Source organism: Electrophorus electricus, chromosome 3, assembly GCF_041902795.1.
Source record: "Electrophorus electricus isolate QZ-2024a chromosome 3, ASM4190279v1, whole genome shotgun sequence".
Lineage (NCBI taxonomy): Eukaryota > Metazoa > Chordata > Actinopteri > Gymnotiformes > Gymnotidae > Electrophorus > Electrophorus electricus.
Window position 1 is genome coordinate 11,692,754 of NC_137499.1, and position 19,747 is coordinate 11,712,500.

At 46.9% G+C, this 19,747-nt stretch overlaps 3 protein-coding genes across 4 annotated transcripts in view; all 3 read right to left on the reverse strand.

Annotated features, from left to right (window-relative positions):
* Positions 1 to 1,632: 1,632 nt before the first annotated feature.
* gpr155b (G protein-coupled receptor 155b) lies at positions 1,633 to 8,353 on the reverse strand. Its single transcript, XM_081710305.1, is given in 18 exon segments — positions 1,633 to 2,307; positions 2,309 to 2,350; positions 2,794 to 2,931; positions 3,028 to 3,092; positions 3,255 to 3,350; positions 3,744 to 3,856; positions 4,028 to 4,093; positions 4,208 to 4,418; positions 4,520 to 4,610; positions 4,709 to 4,793; positions 4,984 to 5,104; positions 5,215 to 5,298; positions 5,666 to 5,821; positions 5,968 to 6,136; positions 6,357 to 6,577; positions 7,058 to 7,236; positions 7,352 to 7,812; positions 8,273 to 8,353. Coding segments are annotated over 17 exon segments (2,373 nt in total). The 5' UTR covers positions 7,770 to 7,812; positions 8,273 to 8,353; the 3' UTR covers positions 1,633 to 2,189.
* A 630-nt stretch (positions 8,354 to 8,983) lies between these two features.
* wipf1b (WAS/WASL interacting protein family, member 1b) lies at positions 8,984 to 18,169 on the reverse strand. 2 transcript variants are annotated; one of them, XM_035526799.2, is made up of 8 exons: positions 17,668 to 18,169; positions 14,334 to 14,460; positions 14,072 to 14,201; positions 13,421 to 13,579; positions 12,222 to 12,974; positions 11,891 to 12,100; positions 11,689 to 11,802; positions 8,984 to 10,844 (listed from the first exon to the last, which is right to left on the reverse strand). In XM_035526799.2, exons 2-8 carry the CDS (start codon positions 14,376 to 14,378, stop codon positions 10,792 to 10,794), a joined length of 1,464 nt encoding a protein of 487 aa, XP_035382692.2. In that variant the 5' UTR covers positions 14,379 to 14,460; positions 17,668 to 18,169; the 3' UTR covers positions 8,984 to 10,791. The 2 variants fall into 2 exon arrangements, with proteins under 2 accessions (XP_035382692.2, XP_035382694.2); XM_035526801.2 differs by lacking the exon at positions 17,668 to 18,169 and adding an exon at positions 16,442 to 17,133.
* A 138-nt stretch (positions 18,170 to 18,307) lies between these two features.
* chrna1 (cholinergic receptor, nicotinic, alpha 1 (muscle)) overlaps positions 18,308 to 19,747 on the reverse strand; it is a 6,265-nt gene continuing 4,825 nt past the window's right edge. Inside the window, exons 8-9 of the mRNA XM_027018699.3 lie at positions 19,442 to 19,681; positions 18,308 to 19,240 (exon numbers count right to left, since the gene is read on the reverse strand). Of these exons, the coding sequence (XP_026874500.2) occupies positions 19,112 to 19,240; positions 19,442 to 19,681 (369 nt within the window). The 3' untranslated portion in view covers positions 18,308 to 19,111. The remainder of the gene's footprint in view (positions 19,241 to 19,441; positions 19,682 to 19,747) is intronic.

Below are 19,747 nucleotides of genomic sequence, written 5' to 3' on the forward strand. Positions count from 1 at the left end.
ATGCGTTAAAGTAAACGTCATGGCGTTTGGTAAAGTGACGTTTGCGTAATCTGCATGCGTGAACATGCATATATTCATAAAACTTAAGACCAGCAGTCCACTGTTAGATGGACAGGCTACCATAAATATTCACCGATACCTTTCAACAGATATGAATGTTTCCTTCAAGTGCTCGTATCTGAATTATTTATGCACTGTCACTTGCTAGATGTAGCTTGCTTGTAATGCTGTTAGTAGTCTTTATGTTAATATTGATATTCATAGTCATTGATCTAATTGTTGATATAGACATTGCTGTTTCAGTTTTGTTTGTTAAATTTAAAAAAACAATGACTCTCTGCATATTATAATAAATTATTTAGCTAAAATATTAAGCAGAAGACAACAAAAAACACTCTCTTAAATGAAACAAATGATCAAAAACCTTTGTTGGCAAGTTTGTATCAAACCTCAATTTGGCCTCAATTTGCTTCACATCTATTAGCAGGAAATATTAGACTGCAAATGGATATTATTAAGTATTGTACAAGTGCAACATCTGGCCGTTACATCTTGCTGTGATTAATAATCCAGGCATTTCTTCCCATTTAAGATAGAGCATAGAACAATAAAATGCGTTTTACACAGAAAAGAATGAGAAACTGCATATTACTTTAAACATTTAGAGATTAAAACATATAAAAGGTTATATTGGCACCAGTTCAGTTTTTAGAATAGACAGAAAGCTGCATCACTGTCCTAAATGTCATAGCAGCTAATAGCAATTTATTTCAAGCAGTACAATCAGTATGCGGGCGTGTGTGTGTGTGTATAAATAAATAAAGCCAGGTGGTTGCAATATAAGATGTTTATTGCATATTTTCAGGAACATGTTAAATTCTCTGCTTCTCACTGATGGCGCTTGATTTGTAGTTTCCACTTAAAGCAGGATGAACCACACCTATTTCAGCGCAAACTAACATTTTGAAATGGACGCAGGAGTGTATCGGTATACTCCCTCCCCAGTACTTTATATACACCAATGAACATGTGCACAATTAAGCAGAACTGGACTATAAACATCAGGAATGGCATCAATTTCTGAATTAATATATTGCGACTGGACTGCTTGAACTTGAATGGAACTGAAGTTGGAAAAGAAAATGGAAACACTAAAAATGAACTGAAAAAAGAGAGACGACAGAATTGAATACCCCAACTGCAGTTTAAACTAAACTAAACTAAGGAGAAAGTAATTTGTCATATAAATTGCTTCATTAGATACACAATTATGGGAATCAGCATTAAGTGTATCATGAATTCATCAAGATTCAAAGTACATCTATACAAGTGAAAAAAAAAAAAATACCATCCTTGTATACGTGTAATAGTTGAAGTAACAACAATAAAAGGTTCCAAACGTGTAGCCACAGTGAATAAGTAGATCTGTGCATTTTACGTGACTAGATTTGGTGACATTCTCATTGGCCACAATAAACAGTGCATATAAGCATATAGTGTTAAATAGAATGTACTAAGTCAGCTGGTTTGGTCTACCAGCTCTGCTTCACAGAACAGCTGTTCAGACTCGTTCTTACAGTGTCACATGTACAAGACAGTATTCATCATCAAATGTAGGCAGCAGACAGTCAGTGAATTGTTAAAGTTGAACTTTTATTACACAGTCAGTAAATGAATTGACTCAACCGTACTACACAAGAAATCTGGAACTACCACCAAATATTTCAGTATTCCATAACAATTTTCCTGATCAGTACTTTGGGAAAAAGGAAGGAGCTCTGATCTTGAACAAACCCCAGTAGCTGGGTAAGCTCAGTGGTCATAGATGTTGTACTTTTAGTTACTGTACATAAGATATAAATTCAAATGGTATGTTACATTAAAGAGGACTGTGTAGATTTTCCCCACACAGAGACAGGTTGAATCCAGTGAAGTCGCTTTGTGTCTTAATATGTTTAACATTCCATTCCATACCAAAGTACCAGCAGTTACATGAACACAGACCTGATCCTTCTGATTCTGAAATTTAGCATGCCATGCAAAATAATTCAAGAAGCACAACTTTCAATGATGGACTGAAACAGTTAACTGTTTAGGTGACATGAGTTGATCCAGTGAAACAAATCCAGGCATGTCACTCAAGGTCTTGGTAAACGGGTACCGTGCTGCTTACGTTGTCTGAGAAACGATTACCACTGGCCATCACAGAAATTAAGCTGACGTGTCGTGTGATTGAGGACTCCACCTTGCTGCAGCTGAGTCCCGTACTGTGAGGCCAGGGCCCTATTTCTGGCCACGCCCACACAGCAGCCAATCAACAAGTTCGCTGCCCAGGAACCACCCAGCACACCTGTCAATCAAAGCAAGGATTCACCCACAGGTCCTGAGAGTGTTTCGACTGATCCGCTGAAAGAGTGAACAAAGAAGAAGAGAAAAGGAAAGACAAAGGCCAGAGGAAGATCACACAAGATGGTTACAAAGTCCACGCAAAGGTTGCAAGTGAGGAAAAAACACACATCATCACCGTTGTGTGAACAGTCAATAAATTATTTAAACAACAAAAATGGGTTAGTGTTGACTACAGGTGCGATAATGCATTTGTGTGTGCCAAGCAGGAGAAAATGTTGCATGACCCAGAAACGGAGGAAAACCATGCACAGAGTGTTGATGAAGAGACTTAATCTGGCAACCAAACAGCCTGTCCTACAAACATTCAAATTTCACATGGTCTCGTCCTTGAGCAAAACTAAATGTCCCTCTGTTTAACTGGCACGTAAAGACAAGCGCACAGACCTTCTCTTATGCACAATGTCCTGCACGCACTGATTTTTGTGGTAGCGGATGAACTGGGTGCAGGTCAAGCGGATCTCCTCCTGACCGGTGGCAGGACCAGGGCTCTCCTCACGCCCCGCGCCCCAGAGTGCTGCCAGCCTGCACGCATGCACCACGCCATTACACGCACATACACGTGCGCGAACGATGAGCGACACCGGGAATGTTTACAATGGAAAAACGCCCTTTGCCCACCTTTTCTTGAACGGTGAAATCACGAGATGCTCATCCAAACCAAATATCCCAAACGAAATCAAACCCTGGGAAAGAGAGACGCCACACACACACACACACACACACACACACACACACACACGCGCGCACCCGCACACGTGTCAGGCTACTCCGGTTCCTCCGCGTTCATGGACGCAGCGCTACGGGGTCATGTAGTCTAGGTGCCGCTTAGGGACACGTCTCCGCACCTGTCCATAATTGGCCACAGCGCAGAAGAACTGGAGCTCCAGGTAGAGTCGTCCAGGATCGGTATTCAAAAGCCACCAGAGACAGCTGAACAGGTTCTGGGCACCAGAAACACAGAGAAAACAGCAGCAAATGTTCCTTACCTTCAGAAAAACGGGTCTAAGCGTAATGTATGTACTGTGTCTGATTAGAGGTGCGTAAATACAGACATAATTGGTACATATATATTAGCGTAAAGTTAGCATTATTTTAGCAGTATAGCGTAATGTGTGTACGCCAGTACTGTATTTGTACTGAGTTCGAGTTGGCACTCAGTGTAAATAATGTAATGGTGAACTGGTGTTATAGTCACAGGTTGATGCAATGTACCGTGTTGGTAGTGAACACTGGGTAAGGCTGCTATGATGTTTATGCATGGTGTTGGTACAGTGCATTTGTACATGTACAGTATTTTATGTATGCGTCATGGTCGTGTGTGTGTGTATACTCACTGCCAGCAGGCTGACAATGAGCAGCAGACACAGCAGAACATGCTGAGCCACTTGGGTCTCCACCTGCACACGCACACAGCTCACACAGCTCCGCACTTCAGACGGTGTTGCACCTGCAGGGCACTACAGACTTAAACACCTACACCAATACCTACACCCACCCCCACCCCACAGACAGCACAGCACCTGCACACCATGACTCACAGAACCACATACTTTTGACAACACGTGCAAACGTATACACATTTATTACATATTACATATGTGGCAGTATTTATTCTTGCCTGTTGGTGAGGCTGGTGTGTCATTTAGAGAGTCAGCCATCATTTCAGGCGTAGGGTCACCCTGATCTGAAACCAACAGAGACAAGAACTCTAAACACGCACAGAGATGCACAGACTGTACAGTCTTTGAACATGAGACACAACACGTGTAAGCTTACACACACACACAAACACAAACACCTCTAGCCAAACTGGCATGCGATGCTGCCAGATCGGCAGAACTGTGGTTCTCTGCTTGATGGAGGCAGCGGGAATCCTCAGCCGTTCCCGAGAGCGAGCTCTGCTCCAGAAACTGGTACGCCTGCTCCTCCTGAGAGCCCTGACTCAACCCCAGCAGAGAGAGCCCGCCAAGGAGGATACCCCCACTCAATATCCCCACGCTGCTCACAATCTAACACACACACACACACACACACGAGAGAGAGAAAACATAGCTCACTATACTTATTAAAGAAAGTGGTACAAAAACCACTTTAAATGAAGATGGCCTACCTGCCACTTGCCATAGAAGAAGGCAGAGTCTGTGGTGTCACTCTGCCTCTCATTCACTACAAGCAACAAGCCCACGACCAGAAACGGCACCCTGCAACACACAGCCCACAGACTGCCATAGAACACGACCATTTCCAACGGTCTCCGTTTCTGCTCAGGATGCACGCGCATGCTCACGCACACTCTTACCCCCAGCCAAGGAAGATGAAGATGATGGGTCGAACTCGGAGTTGCTCGTTCTTCTTCAACAGAGCGAGAGAGAACGCCAACAGACCTACAACACAGCACAGAGTCTACACAACTACAAGACAGAAGCAGAGATTCATCACACCTCCGGTAACATCGCAAACTCAACAATCATAATCTGTGTGTGTGGTAACATATGCTCTAGATATGTAGTCCAGGACATTGTTGTGTGTGTGTGTGTGTGTGTGTGTGTATGTATGTATGTGTGTGTGTGTTACCGGTCCACAGATAGGTGCTATAGAGTGATCCATAGAGCAAAGTGAAGGTGAGGCTCTGTCCCAGCACATTCTCCTGAAGAACTACGAACTTCCACAAAATCATCGACACACACACCAGGAGCTGTGGGAGAAAACATACACCACACTACTGTAGCAAGGCTCATTTACCTGGCCCACCCACCTGGGCTAACCCACCTGGGCTCACGTACCTGTGTATCCGGGCTAACCCACCTGAGCAAGGAAAAGGTTTGCCGTAAACATGTGAGGCAACCTCTTAAACTTCCTGCTTAGAAACATGACAGCAATGGTCCACACCTACCACACACACACACACACACACACACACACACACACACACACACACACACACACACACACGGAGGTTAGCAGCATTTACGGCATTTAGCTGATGCTTTTATCCAAAGCGACTTACAATTATGACTGAACACAACTTAAGTAATTGAGGGTTAAGGGTCTTGCTCAGGGGCCAAACAGTGGCAACTTGGCAGTGGTGGGACTTGAACTGGCAACCTTCTGATTACAAGTCAAGTACCTTAACCTTAACCTTGCCGCCCACAGCATTCACCTACTAAACAAGACTGCACTGATTCAATACTCTTGATTAATAATCATGTCATTCTTAAAGCTAAGCATGCCCAGACACACACACACGTACACACACCAGGGCGATGAGGCTGACGATGCTGATGTTGAAGCTGACCTCCTGCAGCTCTGACAGCAGGTGTGTCGCCTCCATCCAGGGGATGGTTAGCAACCACGCTGACAGGTACAGGATGGGCGCGGACAGCAATGTGCTGATGACCATGCCAGTGGCCACCTAAACAAACACACACAGTCAAGTCATTAGCAGGTAATTTACGATCTGAAGTGTTCATGCATTCACGCTGACCTAAATCAGCGCATAAGGGAGAAACCACAGCACAGTCAAACCGATCCCAGATCAATGGGACAGGGCCTACACACCACCTCCAGCTGCGTGTCATACTGGCCGGCGTAGATGGCCACGCTGGGCGCAGTGGGGAAGACCCCGTAGAGGAAGGCGTAGTCCGACAGACTGCTGTGGTTGGCGGAGCTGGAGTTTGCCACGTCCAGGATCTCCAACATGTCCTTACACATCAACGGCATCATCAAGCTAGAAATCACACACACACAAAGTCTCTTCAGCCTGAAAAACGCATGACATCATGCATCCCAAAACTCAAAGCAAGTCTCTCTCTCTCACACACTCTCACACACACACACACACACACACACACACACACACACACACACACACACACACACACACACACACACACACACACACACACACACACACACACACACACACACACACACACACACTCTCTCACAGTTTAGCTGTGATGAGCAGTATGAGAGTGACCCCCATGCTGCGGGTGAGCCTACACATCTGCCCCACCATCGTCAGGCCCAGGTAAAAGAGTGCTGCCCCTCCAAACGAGTCAGCCAATCCATCCACAAACTCCCTTAGCAATGCAGGGACACGCCCACCAAACAGGAAGTGAGAGACAATCCCGACCAGGACCATGAAGACGATTGGATTCTTGGCGACCTGCGGGAGCGGTGAGGGGGTGGGACACAGAGGCACAAACACATGGGGGAAACAGCTGCGTTTTCAGAAGCGATGTGATCACATTCCACTTTCTGAACCAGACCCGACTTTGAAATCTTGCCGTTTCATTGACGGTTTCGAGAATTTAAAATTCGACCCAGGAAGCTAAGCTCCATGGTCCGAGGAGAGCTGTTCTCAGTCCTCCTCCTCAGGGCATTAGACCTGAGTCTGCTCGTCATGCAGTCATCATGAGGCGAGTCAGGACCCTCAGAGCAGGCAGGGTGCCTGGGGTCATCAGGACGAGAGCAGACGATCACCTGTCTGCACTCTGAACTCTGAACTCACTCACTGTATTAAAGCAGACAGTCACAAATGGGGTGAATGTGGAGAGAAGACCGACACGCTCACACCCATGACTACGGAAATGTCAGTGGACACCCCAACACACACACACGCGTGCGCGCGAGTGCGCACACACACCCGTAGCAAGACTGTGGAGACGATATGCAGGCGGCTGTGGTTGCAGTCAGGGTTTTGCCTCCAGCGTTGGAGTTCACACAGGGCGAAGCCCACGGGGTTGAGTACCGTCAGAGAGACCGGAGCCACCAAATAGAGATACTGCACGTAGTCCGGGTGAGAGCTACGGTACAGAGCGTCCACTGAAGCAAAGAGAGCAAGAGACAAGAAAGGCAGAGAGACTTGAGACTGAGGAGTTTCCCCACCATCACGTGGAAGTAAACGCGTCTGACATGGTGTGCGCGCCACCCCACCCACCTATCGGATATCCCAGGGCGAAGTCGTTGCTCTGCGTGGCAAATATGGCAAAGAGGCCTGCCTTACTGAAGCGACTCTGCGGACTGGCCACCAGCAGTGTGAGGACGCACACGGCAGCGAACACGCACGCCTTGGCAATCAGCACACTCCACAGGAAGGACCACACGACATCCGCAAACTGGAGCTCCACCATGTTCCTGAAGAGCAGCGCAGGGAGGGCGAAGCGCGACACAAATGCTCCGAGGCTTCTGGCCTGGCCCGCGCTGATGATGTCGCCGCGGCCCGCCGCATAGCCGCACAGGATGATGCCGAAGCACTCCAGCAGCGCCGGGAAGAGCCTGTCGACGGACATGGCTGGAGCCGACAGAGGATTGTGGGTAATATTAAGGCCATGGATGGTGACATAATGGCTTTCCATGGTGGCGTGGAGTAGCAGACACCGAGGACTTGGAAGGAGGAATCTATGGGAGAAGAAAGTGCATAAAATGGTGCATGAGAGAGAGAGAGAGAGAGAGAGAGAGAGAGAGAGAGAGAAAGAACTTCACAAACACTTGCTGCATAACAAACAATAGTTATATGACTACACAACATTATCTTTGTCGGATAGAAGAAAGGCTGAATCAACATTTTAGAAACATTTTAGATTCTCGCTATCGTACAAATATTACTTCGGAATCCGTAACACAACCGATCGATGCAGTACTGTCCCACTACCCCGTGTGAGTACCGCTGGTCGGAAGGCTCAGTACTGGGCACAAACCCCCCCATCAATCTGGCAGGCCTATTTCATCTATCTCAAAACAGTACTGCGAATCATTCTAAAATGACACCAACGGCGTATTTAGAAAACAATGTTACCAGCTTGCTGTCAATGTACCGTCATGGTAATGCACGTCCTAAAGTCGTGTCTATTTTACGCACGTTTCCACATCGTCCTTTGCTCACACTGACGCCACCGCACCAGCCGCCTTGGCCCCGTTACTTTATAATGGCCAGCTGTTGTTTGACTGACACCTTGTCCAACCTATAGTATTCTTTTCTCATCCCACTATCGTGCTTCTAACCGCAATGATTGGTCAACATTTAAGCACGCCTTGACGTAGATGACGCTCGCTTGCGTGATTGGTGGGAATGAGACGCGTTTGTTTCACTTCGTCAGGTCTTGTAAACAAGGCCCAACTGCCACCAGGACTTGTGTAACTTTCATTTTTTTTGAGTCTTTTAACTTTTGAATCAAGTCTTACAGAAAGACTTTTTAAAAAGGTATGAAATATTTAAATTTGATTGAAGATTGATTCACCTTTTTAAATATATATACGTTCATTGATAGTTAAACTATCCTTAACATCCTGTATGTCCTACATTTATTAAAATAGTTTAACTCAAATGTCATTAGTGTAGCCCTGAATGGATAGTGTTAATAACTGCTCATAATTATATAATTAATAGTGTTAATATCATTCCAACTCATTCACCAATATATGCAAACCTATAGAGTGAATTATAATCACCTCAACTAAAAAAAAGGTTTACACCATAGGTTGTATATACTGTAGACACACACACACACACACACACACACACACATATATATAAGAAACAGACAATAAAAAAAAAGGTTTTAAATTAAAATAAATCTAAAATACAAGCTTTATTTAGAAAACATTTCCAACAGATTTGCCACACAATCAGGTACAAGATGTATTTAAAAAGTAAATGAGTATCACAAAATTCAAAGAGACAAAAATGCAGAAAAAGTATAACCAACAGATTCCATCGTTGGCTCCAATGACACAGAATCTTCGGAAGTACCTACATCACAATGACATCATAGAAGCAGGCATGACTTCAATAGTATGGAATGCATAGTGGAACTCCATTAACGGCATCTGTTCTGTGTTAATCACACAGGTCATGCTTCCTTGACGCCCATTGGTGCGACAAGTGTTACGGTAAAATCTTTCACCCAGATCTGTGCAGATCGGCCGATATGCAAGTCACCGATACACGGAAATGCTTTAACATATATGGCGTGTAGATCAGATTGCAGAACCCGCACGGTAATTCAAATGTACCGAGGATATTAAACAAAAAGTGGCACCCCATGACAATACAGGCTTCATTTCACACTGCTGATAGCTACAGCTGAGAACACACTAGCTTGCATAATCTAAACCTTGCAAATTATTCACCCCATCTCTGCAGTCATATTAAAAGTTAACTCTGTGCTACTGACCTGTAAACACAAGCAATGAATCGTGTATGCCAACGCACAGCCTTTGGCTTGACTTACACTAAGGTATGCAGGGTAACCATGGTGCTATATAGTTAAGAAATATTCAAGTGCCTCTGTTTATAATGTAGGAGTATATGAATTCTATATATGAATATAAGGCAAAAAACTGAACACAACACACATCAATACTGAAATGAACGAGTATAAAAAAAAATAAAATAAAAAAATAAAATAAAAAAGGACCCACCTAAAATAATCTCTTCAAAAACCGGTTTTAGGCACTGTGTGGTAACATCATCTTCTTTGCTTCTTCTTCAAGGGCCCAATCTCATCACACAGTCTTGTAGGGCACGGCCTTCGTTAAAAGACATCTCCGCCCACTGACATGTTGAGGTGGAAGGCAGATCTCTAATCCAACCCGAACCATCTACTTAAACTCCTCCCCTGCCCCTCATTACCTCTTTACCACGGACTGAAAAAAGTCACAAAGATGACAGCGACCGTTTTAAGACTTGGATTTTAAAGTCCGGTCCGGAGCACTGGATAAAGCCAAGAAGAGCGTAGTATACCAAGTGCATACTGTTGGTCCATTAGCCTGGGTAACACAGTCTCCGGACGGGATCTACCAGTGGGGGTACAGCCAGGAGCCCCCAGAGGTGGGCAGACACTAGACTGACGCTGTGCAGCAGCTGTATTCATACCGTTTCATATTTCAGTCAAACAAACAATCTTGCAGACTCACACATTTATTTATTTATTTTTAAAAAGGCAATACGATGCTTCCTTGAGCCGCCCAATAGCAAACGTTTCTGGCAAACAAAAAGACAGTGGGACGGAGTAAGTGCAGATGGAGGCGTGTTTGGGTACGTGACCGTGAGACCAGTCATATTGCAACAGGGAGAGGAGACTGGAACCAAGATGTGGTACAGGTCATGCACCTTATGGCAAAGTTGAAAGGAAGGCACTTGGTCATTATTGAAACTGTTTCTATGGAGTCCCTTTTTACACCTACACCCACACCATTTTGTGGGCTGTTAGGGTCAACCCTGCAGTCATACAGGGGTCGGCGCCTAACCCTACGCAATATAAAGTCTAATGTGTCTAAAAAGCTGCATGGAAGGCCCCATGCAGGGAATACTGTTTAGAGCAGGAGAGAGAGAAGAACGGAGAGGCGTGGTTTCCCTGAGCGACCAGTTCACCCCCTTCATCTGGGGGTGGGGGGTAAAGGGGGAGCACCCCGCTCCTTTTTCCCTGAACCTGCAACACAGAAGCGCACGTACATCAGTTTAAACCACTTCGCAACAGGCATTGGGAAAGCCAACAACTCTTAGGACAAAGGTTCCAGATCTTGGGCATGCAGCTTTCTCGGACACAGTTCCGTCCTGCGATGTAGAAACTGGACCATGAAGAAGAAAAGTGACTCGTTACCAGCAAGCGAAGTAAACAAGATGTACCACCATCAAACCAGGCTTTATTAAATGTAAAAACACTCACTGGCTCCAGCTACCGGATAAAATCGTAGATGGGAAGCATCGACCGCTTTTCTAGATCCCACAGACAACTATAAACATCTGAACCAGTGCCAACGGCTCTCCCAACTCAAATATGTTGATCTGTACATTAAACGTTGCAAACACTGATTGCAATAATTTTTAAGACCAAACAGTAAAATAAAAATGCTGACGTGTGCAAGTATGGGATTGGAGATGGAGAATCCAACCTACGTGCTCCTCTGTGAGCACTTTGAAAAGTGCTTGTACTGCTGGAAACACGATGCCACGATTTTTAATACCATTCTTTTAAAAAATAAAATACAAGCATTTTATCACATTTTAGAACCTCCTTTCTTTTAGTATGTTTCTTTCTACTCTTCATCCAAATTCTTTTTTGTTTCCCCAAGTTGCGTTCCCATGTCTCCTTTAAATACCCTTATTAAAATAAGACTTTTGGCTTTTTTAGAATCATGTTTATGCTGTACTGAGTATTTGCTGAATTTTAAATATACATAATATTAGATAAACAATATCATTCTGTTCTGATTCCAAGCACAGCAACTGCAAGAGGCCACACAAAATCAAAAAACACAACGCTGGCACATCACCTCTGCCGTCACTTCTGGCCAGTTTGCTGGGATAGGTCTTCTGACAGGGAATGTACGGCTCAGGGGGCGGGAAATCGGACACGGGACGAAAGCTGAAGCGCAAGTCCCACTCATCTGGACAAGACAGAGACAAGCATGTAGGACAGCGACCTATACTGTAGCCCTGAAACACACACACGCGCGCGCACGCAAACACACACACCTGCATGTTGCCCATGACTGTGGTAACCGTTGCCCATGGGTGGAGGCGGAGCCGGGGGTCCTCCAGAAGTGGGTCTGTCTGGCGGGAGGGGTGGTCTGTTGCCGCCACGGGGAGGTTCCGATGCTAATCTGTTTGGAGGGGGCGGAGCTGCCGGTGACCTTGCATTGCTACTCCCCGGTCGCCCAGAAGGCAGAGGAGGTGGGAGCGGACCTGACCACACCCACATCGGCAGACACGAAGACGAGAGATCAAAACATCAGGGGCATGAAGCTCCCATGGGCTCACAAAAATGCGAAATACGTTATTCACATCTGCCTGCGGAAGTCGCTACCTGTTCGTCCAGATGCGTTCCAACCCAAAGGGGGCGGTCTTTCAGTCGGAGGTGGAGGGAGAGGGCCTGACCGGCCAGGAGGAGGGGCGGGGCCATGGGAGGCGAGTGACAAGTGCCTCTGAGGAAGACGCGGCGTATGCTCCTCACTGAGTCTGCTTGGTCGCCCTGGTGGCAGGGGAGGGGTGGAGCTTGCAGACGTGCGCGATGACACGAAGGAAGGAGGTTTGCTGTTGGCCGAAAGGGGGGGGGGAGGAGGCGGGCCGTCACGTGGGAGGGGCAAGGATGGGCGGTTGCCAGGGGGAACCGGCGGGGGCCGGTCATCTATTCGAGCAGGCGCTGGAGGAAGGGGAGGCCGTGCAGAATGAGGCACAGGAGGGGGTACCGCGGGACAGGAAGGTGGACGTCCAAAACCACCCGGCACCGGTGGGGGTGCGGGTTGTCTTCCTGGAGGGTTTTGGGGAGGAGGGGCAGGCGTAGAGCTGTAGGGGCGGGACCCACTGGGCAGAGGGGGAGGTCCTCTACTTTGTGGACCACTCTGATGGGGACGTGGGGTGCTGGGAACAGGGGGAGGCAGTGCTCCCGGTGTCTCCGAGCGTGGAGGGTTCGTCCGAGGGCGCGGTGGGTCAGACGGGCCATTACGAGGTCCAGGCAGACGCGGTGCCGAGCTGGCTCCGCCCACAAACGTCTTTGGACCAGAACTACGGGCACCAGGAGGGAGGAAGGGAGGTCTCGCGCCACCAGATTCTGAAAAAGCTAAAAAGGGCCGAGGGCAGGTGGCAATTTACTTCATAACTCAACGCTGTCTACAACTCACCAATAATCATGCCTATTTTGAGTGATTACAATATTTTGCACACAGTCTCAATGTACTTTCCATTGGTGATAATCTTGGACTGTTTTATGCAGTGAGCACACTGTCAAACATTTCTAATGAGTAATGCTAGAACTAGAAAAGTCCAGCTGCGATGTTATAAATGGAAGACATTATTTATAGCTGTTCTCAGTTAGCGAATCAACAGGGCAAAAACTGTAGCCCCAATACAGGCATAATCCCAAGTGCTCCTTAGGCCAAATGGACAAGTGTTGCATCAAATAACAATTCTATGAAGTTTGTCACTGACAGAGAGAAAACTGTTCCAAAACAGCCAACAGAATCCTGAGTAAGAGAGCATATTTTTGTGTTTGTATGTGATATTTACCGTCTCTGCTGGAGCGCAGCTTCGGCATTCTGTCCTGAAACAGCCCACCGAGTCCCCCAGACCCGCCTCCTACTCCGCCCCCTCCCCCAAACCCACCTCCTACTCCGCCCCCTCCCCCAGACCCGCCTCCTACTCCGCCACCTCCACCACTTTTAGGCTCTGTAAAAACAAACAAGGGGAGGAGAAAAAAAACCACAAGATTAGATTCACCCACATCACGAGCCACAGCACTGAAGCATCTCGCCTCAAACGCTACTGTTAAACCATCACACACTCCGCCCCGTCCCCCAAAGACCCACTCACTGAACGTGTAACAAGTTGGCTTCCTTTTCTAACAAACATTTATTAATTAATCTAAATTAGCTGTGATCTTTTCAGCCATGTCACATTAAGGGATCACCGGCGTGCCCCCAATACCACAGCATGCTGCATATTATGACTTGCAGCAATACATAAAGTAGTGCATTTTGTCCACAGCATACACGCCCAAACGAGTCCTCCAGCACTACACGGTTCAGGTTTGTTATATAGCACACCTGCACTGCTCCAGTGCTGCACTATGCTCCAGGAAAGGGTGGGTGTGTGTGTGTGTGTGTGTGTGTGTGTGTGTGTGGGTGTGTGTGTGTGTAGTGGTGCCATGCGACTCCTTACTCTCCAGTATGGGAGCACTGCGGTCATTGGTTACAGTCTTCTTGAGTCGTGCTCCCTTGCTGATGTCAGACAGCAGAGCATTCCTGCCGTGCTGGTCGGATTTGCTTAGGACTGGCTTCTCTGTGTTTGCCTGCACACACACACACACAAAATATATTTTGGCAATGGATTACAAGTGTAAATGCAATATCACTATCAGCAAGATTGTGCTGATTGATTGTGTGTGTGTGTGTGTGTGTGTGTGTGTGTACACACACGTTACCAGAGACAAGGTGGGGGGTGGGGGTGGGGGTGGGGGAACCGGCATCTTCACTCCTCAAGGTGTGTTCTCTCTCTCTCTCTACCTCCCTCTCTCCCACTCCCTGCTCTGCGTGAGAGGAGGATTCCAACTGAATCAAGAAGAAAAAACAACAACAACCACCTCAACATCAAAGCGGCATCTCTGCACCACAACCAAGCCACGTCCTGCTCATTGTTGACCAAGTTTCATCAGGCTGAATAGTCTGTGGGTTTAATCCACATTGCAGCAACATGGAAATAATACATCACAATCACAGGATCTTAGCAATACTGATGTCACAGAAGGCTTCAATATGCAAATGAGTCCTCTAGATACGGGCTGGCCAGTATCATATTATGACTGAAGTATGCACACACAAACACACACACACACACACACACTTTCTCCATCTGACCCTCTCTGTCTCTCACTGGTAACATCCGCTGTGGGCCATAAACAGGAAGAGCTACAACAGCTATACCGCTCACTTCTTCTTTTCACACCGCCACACACACACACACACGCTCTTACATAGCCAGTTACACAGCAATACACTCACCAGCAGGAAACATGTAAAGTTTCAGCCAGAAGCATCAATCACTCCCGCAACAAAAGTTCCCTCTTTCCATCCTATCAGAGGCCACCAGTCCATACAGGCTCTCCCTCAAACAGCTACCTCATTTCTTTCTCTGTTCCCATTTTTTTTTTTAACTTCCTCCCCCGTCTGAATGACGCGTTATTGCAGCTACTGGACATCCGCCGAGTAGGCCAGAAATTCTGCTCACTGATGCAGTGGAGTTGGGAAAGGGGTACATTTCCTTCTGCTAACTCCCTATTTTTCACACACACACACACACACACACACACACACACACACTTTTCCTCCATTCCAGGGCAGCTCACTCCATCACAGCTCCACATACCTGGTGGTCTTTACCAGAGTAAGCACCCAGACAGATGCCGCGCGGACGGCCAACTCTCGCTACTTATGTGCCACACTACAGACGATCTCCCAGCGAGCGGAACGTGCATCACTCCCACCTCCTGCTCGGCCCCTACGCAGCCCAGCGCGAGCACTGATGCTGATGCTGATACCTACGTGCCGCACTGGCTTTGCAGAATGAAGGAAACGACGTGCCGTTTAAACAGTTTGGAACGAAGGCTGGTTTACATTTCCGCAGCATCCCAAGTACCCAGGTCCCAGAGCGGGGCTACAAGGTATGCAGGTCTCACCGCGGAGCGGGGACAATTTACAGACTGAAACGCGCCAATGTCTGCAGCAGACAGATGAACTGGCCAGACGTCATGTCCTGTCTTCTCAAAAGGGAAAACACAGAGGCGTTAGAAAGTGACGGATGAGGCGCTAGCCCGGGCATCAAAGCCCAGAGTCCATCTGCACAGCCGCCGAACTGTTTCTAATACAGTAAAACTGCACCAACACTGCCCCATCTGCCCTTAGACCCCACTGGACCCCATTACATTAGTCTCTTGATCTGCCACGCATGTAACACATATAAAAACATGACTTAAATGACGCAGCGTAAAACAAGACACTTGCCAGAGGCAGCGTGTGCGCGTCGAGGCCGACTACCACCGAGTCAAGCAGGGCACCCCAGCTGTGAGCGGCGTCTGAGTCCCAGCTCCACAGCCATGGGCCCAGCTCTCATCCATAAACAAGGACAAGCTGGAGAAACTCAAAATGGCAAAAAGTTTGAATCTTAAAATATGTATTCGTCATTCTATTGTGTTGCCCACAATTAAGTGCGTTAACAATTAAACCCGTCTCTAAATAGCTCTCGATCTCTCTCGATGCAGTCACATAACCTGATGACAAAAAGGTCGACAATTTTTAAAAGCCGTGAACCACCCGAGACCTCGAGCATCGTCACACTTGTCTCCCGCGTTGGGAAGCTGGCGTACGACAGTCTTAACTGCCTTCCTGCGGTCTTGAGGGGCAAAAGTTGCTGGATGTCTGTTTACAGGACCAAATCTGAAGCAGCTTTTAAAAAGGTCAGTTATTTCACCGTCGGCAGACAGCGGTCAGAAAAGACGGAAGATAGAAATATACAGTGCATCATTCTTTTACGTACCACTACTTCTCCAGTTCCTCTCGAAAACCTAGCAAACTCCGAGTAGTTTACATCAAAAAGTAAAAAAAAAACAAAAAACCTGACCTTGGTCATAGCGTGAAATATAAATGTATAATAAAAGTAGCCATACCTATATCTGCACCAAAGTCACCAGGTGACTTGGAGCAGTGTAACAAAGATCGCAAAGCCTGATAAACAAGTATACTGTATCATCTGTCCACGTAACGGGCAGAATCAGACGAAGCGTGAACAGAAAACCAAGCCACAAAGAGGAAACGTCTTCATGGGTTACGGAGGGTCTGATGTTGCCACAGCTGAGCATCTGCAATCCAAGTCTGCGACGGCATAAGTGGATGCCAGTACACTAACCGCCACCTAACACCATTTTACACCCACCAACACCATTGCTGTAAAAGGTTCCTACGCTACTCACACGCTCACTCACACACTCAGCCACAGAGCTCAATCAGAGCCGTGCTGTTATAATAGCGCTCGTGCTAGTACCCCCGAGGCCTCCGGATTAACCGCCAGCCTACTAAAAGAGAGCTCGTGTTTGACCCGAGAGGAGCCCGTGCGTCTCTTCCACGCGGGGGTCCGTTTACTGACACAGTATGCACACTCACGAGGACTCTGAAACGCATCCTACCCGTTTCCGCGTGACACGAGTTATAAAAAAATTAATGAATAAATAGATCAATAAATAAATAAATAAATAATAATTTAAAAAAAAAAAAAAAAAACTGAGAGCGCAATTACACACGTGCATTTGCCCGTCAACGGAAACGCCACCGTGACGCCCAAGGACGGAACCGCTACGGCTCCAGACCTTCCAACGAAGACCGTGCCGTGGCCAAACGGAACCGGGCGGCGGGGCCGAACAGCAAAGGCGCATCCCGTCTCTGGTCCCAGTAGCCTGCAGCGAACGTCTGAGCGAGAGCAAAGCCGCCTGCAGAACAGCTGTCCCGCGACATGCAGCACGCTGCAGGCCCACAACGCGTTAAAGTCCGTGCCACACTCCCGAGGTCTAGGCCCAGGAAGTGAGGGGCTCGTGTCCCCCTACAAACTCGAATTTTCGTGATTAAAAATATTAGAAATAGCTCGTACGCAAGCACTTCACAAAGCCGCGTTTTATTTAATCGGGGGGTTGAACTGAAAGATTAAAAGCACGAACGTGTCCACACGATGTCCTTCTTTTTTTCGGGCAGCAGTTACACGCCCGTACTCACCCACAGTCGCTGAACTTTTCCGGCGCGTCCAGCGAGGCTCAGCACATAAACGAGCCACAGTTCATCTCTGGCTTCGTGGGCATCTACGCTAAAAACACTCTCACACGCACGCAACTTCGGACCACTCCTTTCGGCAGCAAACGCAGCTCGTCTGTTTCTGCCGTGTCCACAAATCCCCCCCCCCCCAAATGACGCTGGAGAGCTGAATGCTGATGTTAAGTTGGAGAAGCCTCCCGTGTCATGTCAGAGGACCGGGGACTCTTATGGACTTTACAAGCGCTGACGTATTCAGTTTGTTGGTTGTTTTTTTTAACCGAAGTTTCGAAGTTCGCTACCAGAAACGAGCTTGCGCCTTCCCTTTATCCGGACCAGGCTGCACGTTTCCAGATGTGCAGCGGGTGATCGTGGAGACTTGTCAATATCTATCAGCTGGGAATAACCGCTTTATATCCCGTCCTCCATATCACAGGATATAGGCACAGACTTATCAAATCTCATTAAATGAAGGTCTCTAGGGCTGTTGTCTCGCTGAACATGTAAGCTTCAATTCCAAAAATAACATTTCTAATCCAGTCTTATTTAAGGCTTGAAAACAAGACCAAAAACGCAAAGCTAATAAAACTAATCAAGAAAGAAGACACACTTTTGTAGCTTATTTCAAATGAAAAAGAACAAAGAATGCCTATATATAGAAAAACAAAAACAGACTATGCAACGTCCTCGTTATGTGTGGTTTGCATTGGAGACCTCTGCATTTCTTTAGACTAAACAGCAAATATTGCAACTGTTAAAAAGGTTTCCTCGTGTCAGCAGACATGACGTGGAGCACAGGATGACGGCGTTAGTCACCAAAAAAACCCTTCTTTTTTTAGGGTTAATTTTCTTGCTTTTCTTGGTAGCACAAAACACCTGATTTTATTATATATAAATAAAAAACACACATTATATATGATATCTAAAATCACAAAATTGTAAAAATGTTAAAATCACATTGAAATCTAACCTGGAATTTAAAAATTCTAGTCTAGTCTCACACATAATAAGAATGTGCACCCAAAGCATTTATTTACATGCTTGTGGGGCATCACGCGTGCTTTAGGTGCTTCTTATATCTGGCCACAGGCAAACGATGGATCATGACCTGCTGCAGTTGCCGTAGATTGCAGGGAAACCTTTTGTCTTCACTTTTCACAATACCAGTGAGGCATAAGAAAATGCAAGAATTTGTACTGCAAATGTGTGTTTGTGGACACAAAATACAGGCATGCATATGTATGCATTAGATGGGACTCCATCTCCTCTTTCGGCAGCAGACAAGGCTGGTTTTGCCCCAGTTACCATATGACCTAAGCAGACATCTTCTCTGCCACAGCCCAGCGCAGGGATGTGTGATGGGAGCCAGCGTGGGACTCCGGCCCCTGGCTTCGTTTCGGCCTCCGCACCCTTAGAGTGCGCTGAGCTCGATTAGGCGGCCGGCAAACACGCCCACCGTGCCGATGATACAGACCGTCATGAAGACGCACAGCAGAATGTGATCCAGTACCATAGCAACATACTTCCACTCCTCTGCAGCCTGCAATAAAAGGGAGTGGGATGGGGTGTAGAGGTTAAAAATAAAAATTTTAATATTTTGGCACAAGCCATCAAGTCTTGGAGCTAAAGATATAATATATAGCGAATCAGATAACTAAAAGAGAGGGCGGAAGAAGGAAAGAGGAAGATTGAACAGAATTGGTGAGAGAGAGAGAGAGAGGGAGGGGGAGGAATCCCTTACGGTGTTGGACTCTTCATCACTCCTCATGCTCTCAGCGATGTATTTGATGCCGTCGACGGCGCTGCGTACGTCCGGGTTTTTGGTGATGCTCGACTGGAAGGTAACAAAGGTGGGCACCGGTTTGCCTGAGATCTCTGAAATGTCGAAGTCACGCGGAACAGACCACTTCTCCTTCCGCTCCTGGGACGGCCTTTTCATCGTTGAGAAGAACATGAGGTTTGGGAGGGTGTGGATGAAGATCTGCAGAGCGGCGGCAACGTCGGGAGAAGCATACCTCAGAAAATTCCTGATTTTTCCCATCATGTT

Excerpts from the sequence above, each read along its gene's own strand:
- wipf1b (XM_035526799.2), bottom strand. The coding sequence starts at position 14,378 with ATGCCGGTTCCCCCACCCCCACCCCCACCCCCCACCTTGTCTCTG. Across the intron at positions 13,580-14,071 it reads CAGTGCTCCCATACTGGAGA|AGCCTAAAAGTGGTGGAGGT; the intron begins GTAAGGAGTCGC and ends TTGTTTTTACAG. Across the intron at positions 11,803-11,890 it reads CAGTCATGGGCAACATGCAG|ATGAGTGGGACTTGCGCTTC; the intron begins GTGTGTGTGTTT and ends TGTCTTGTCCAG.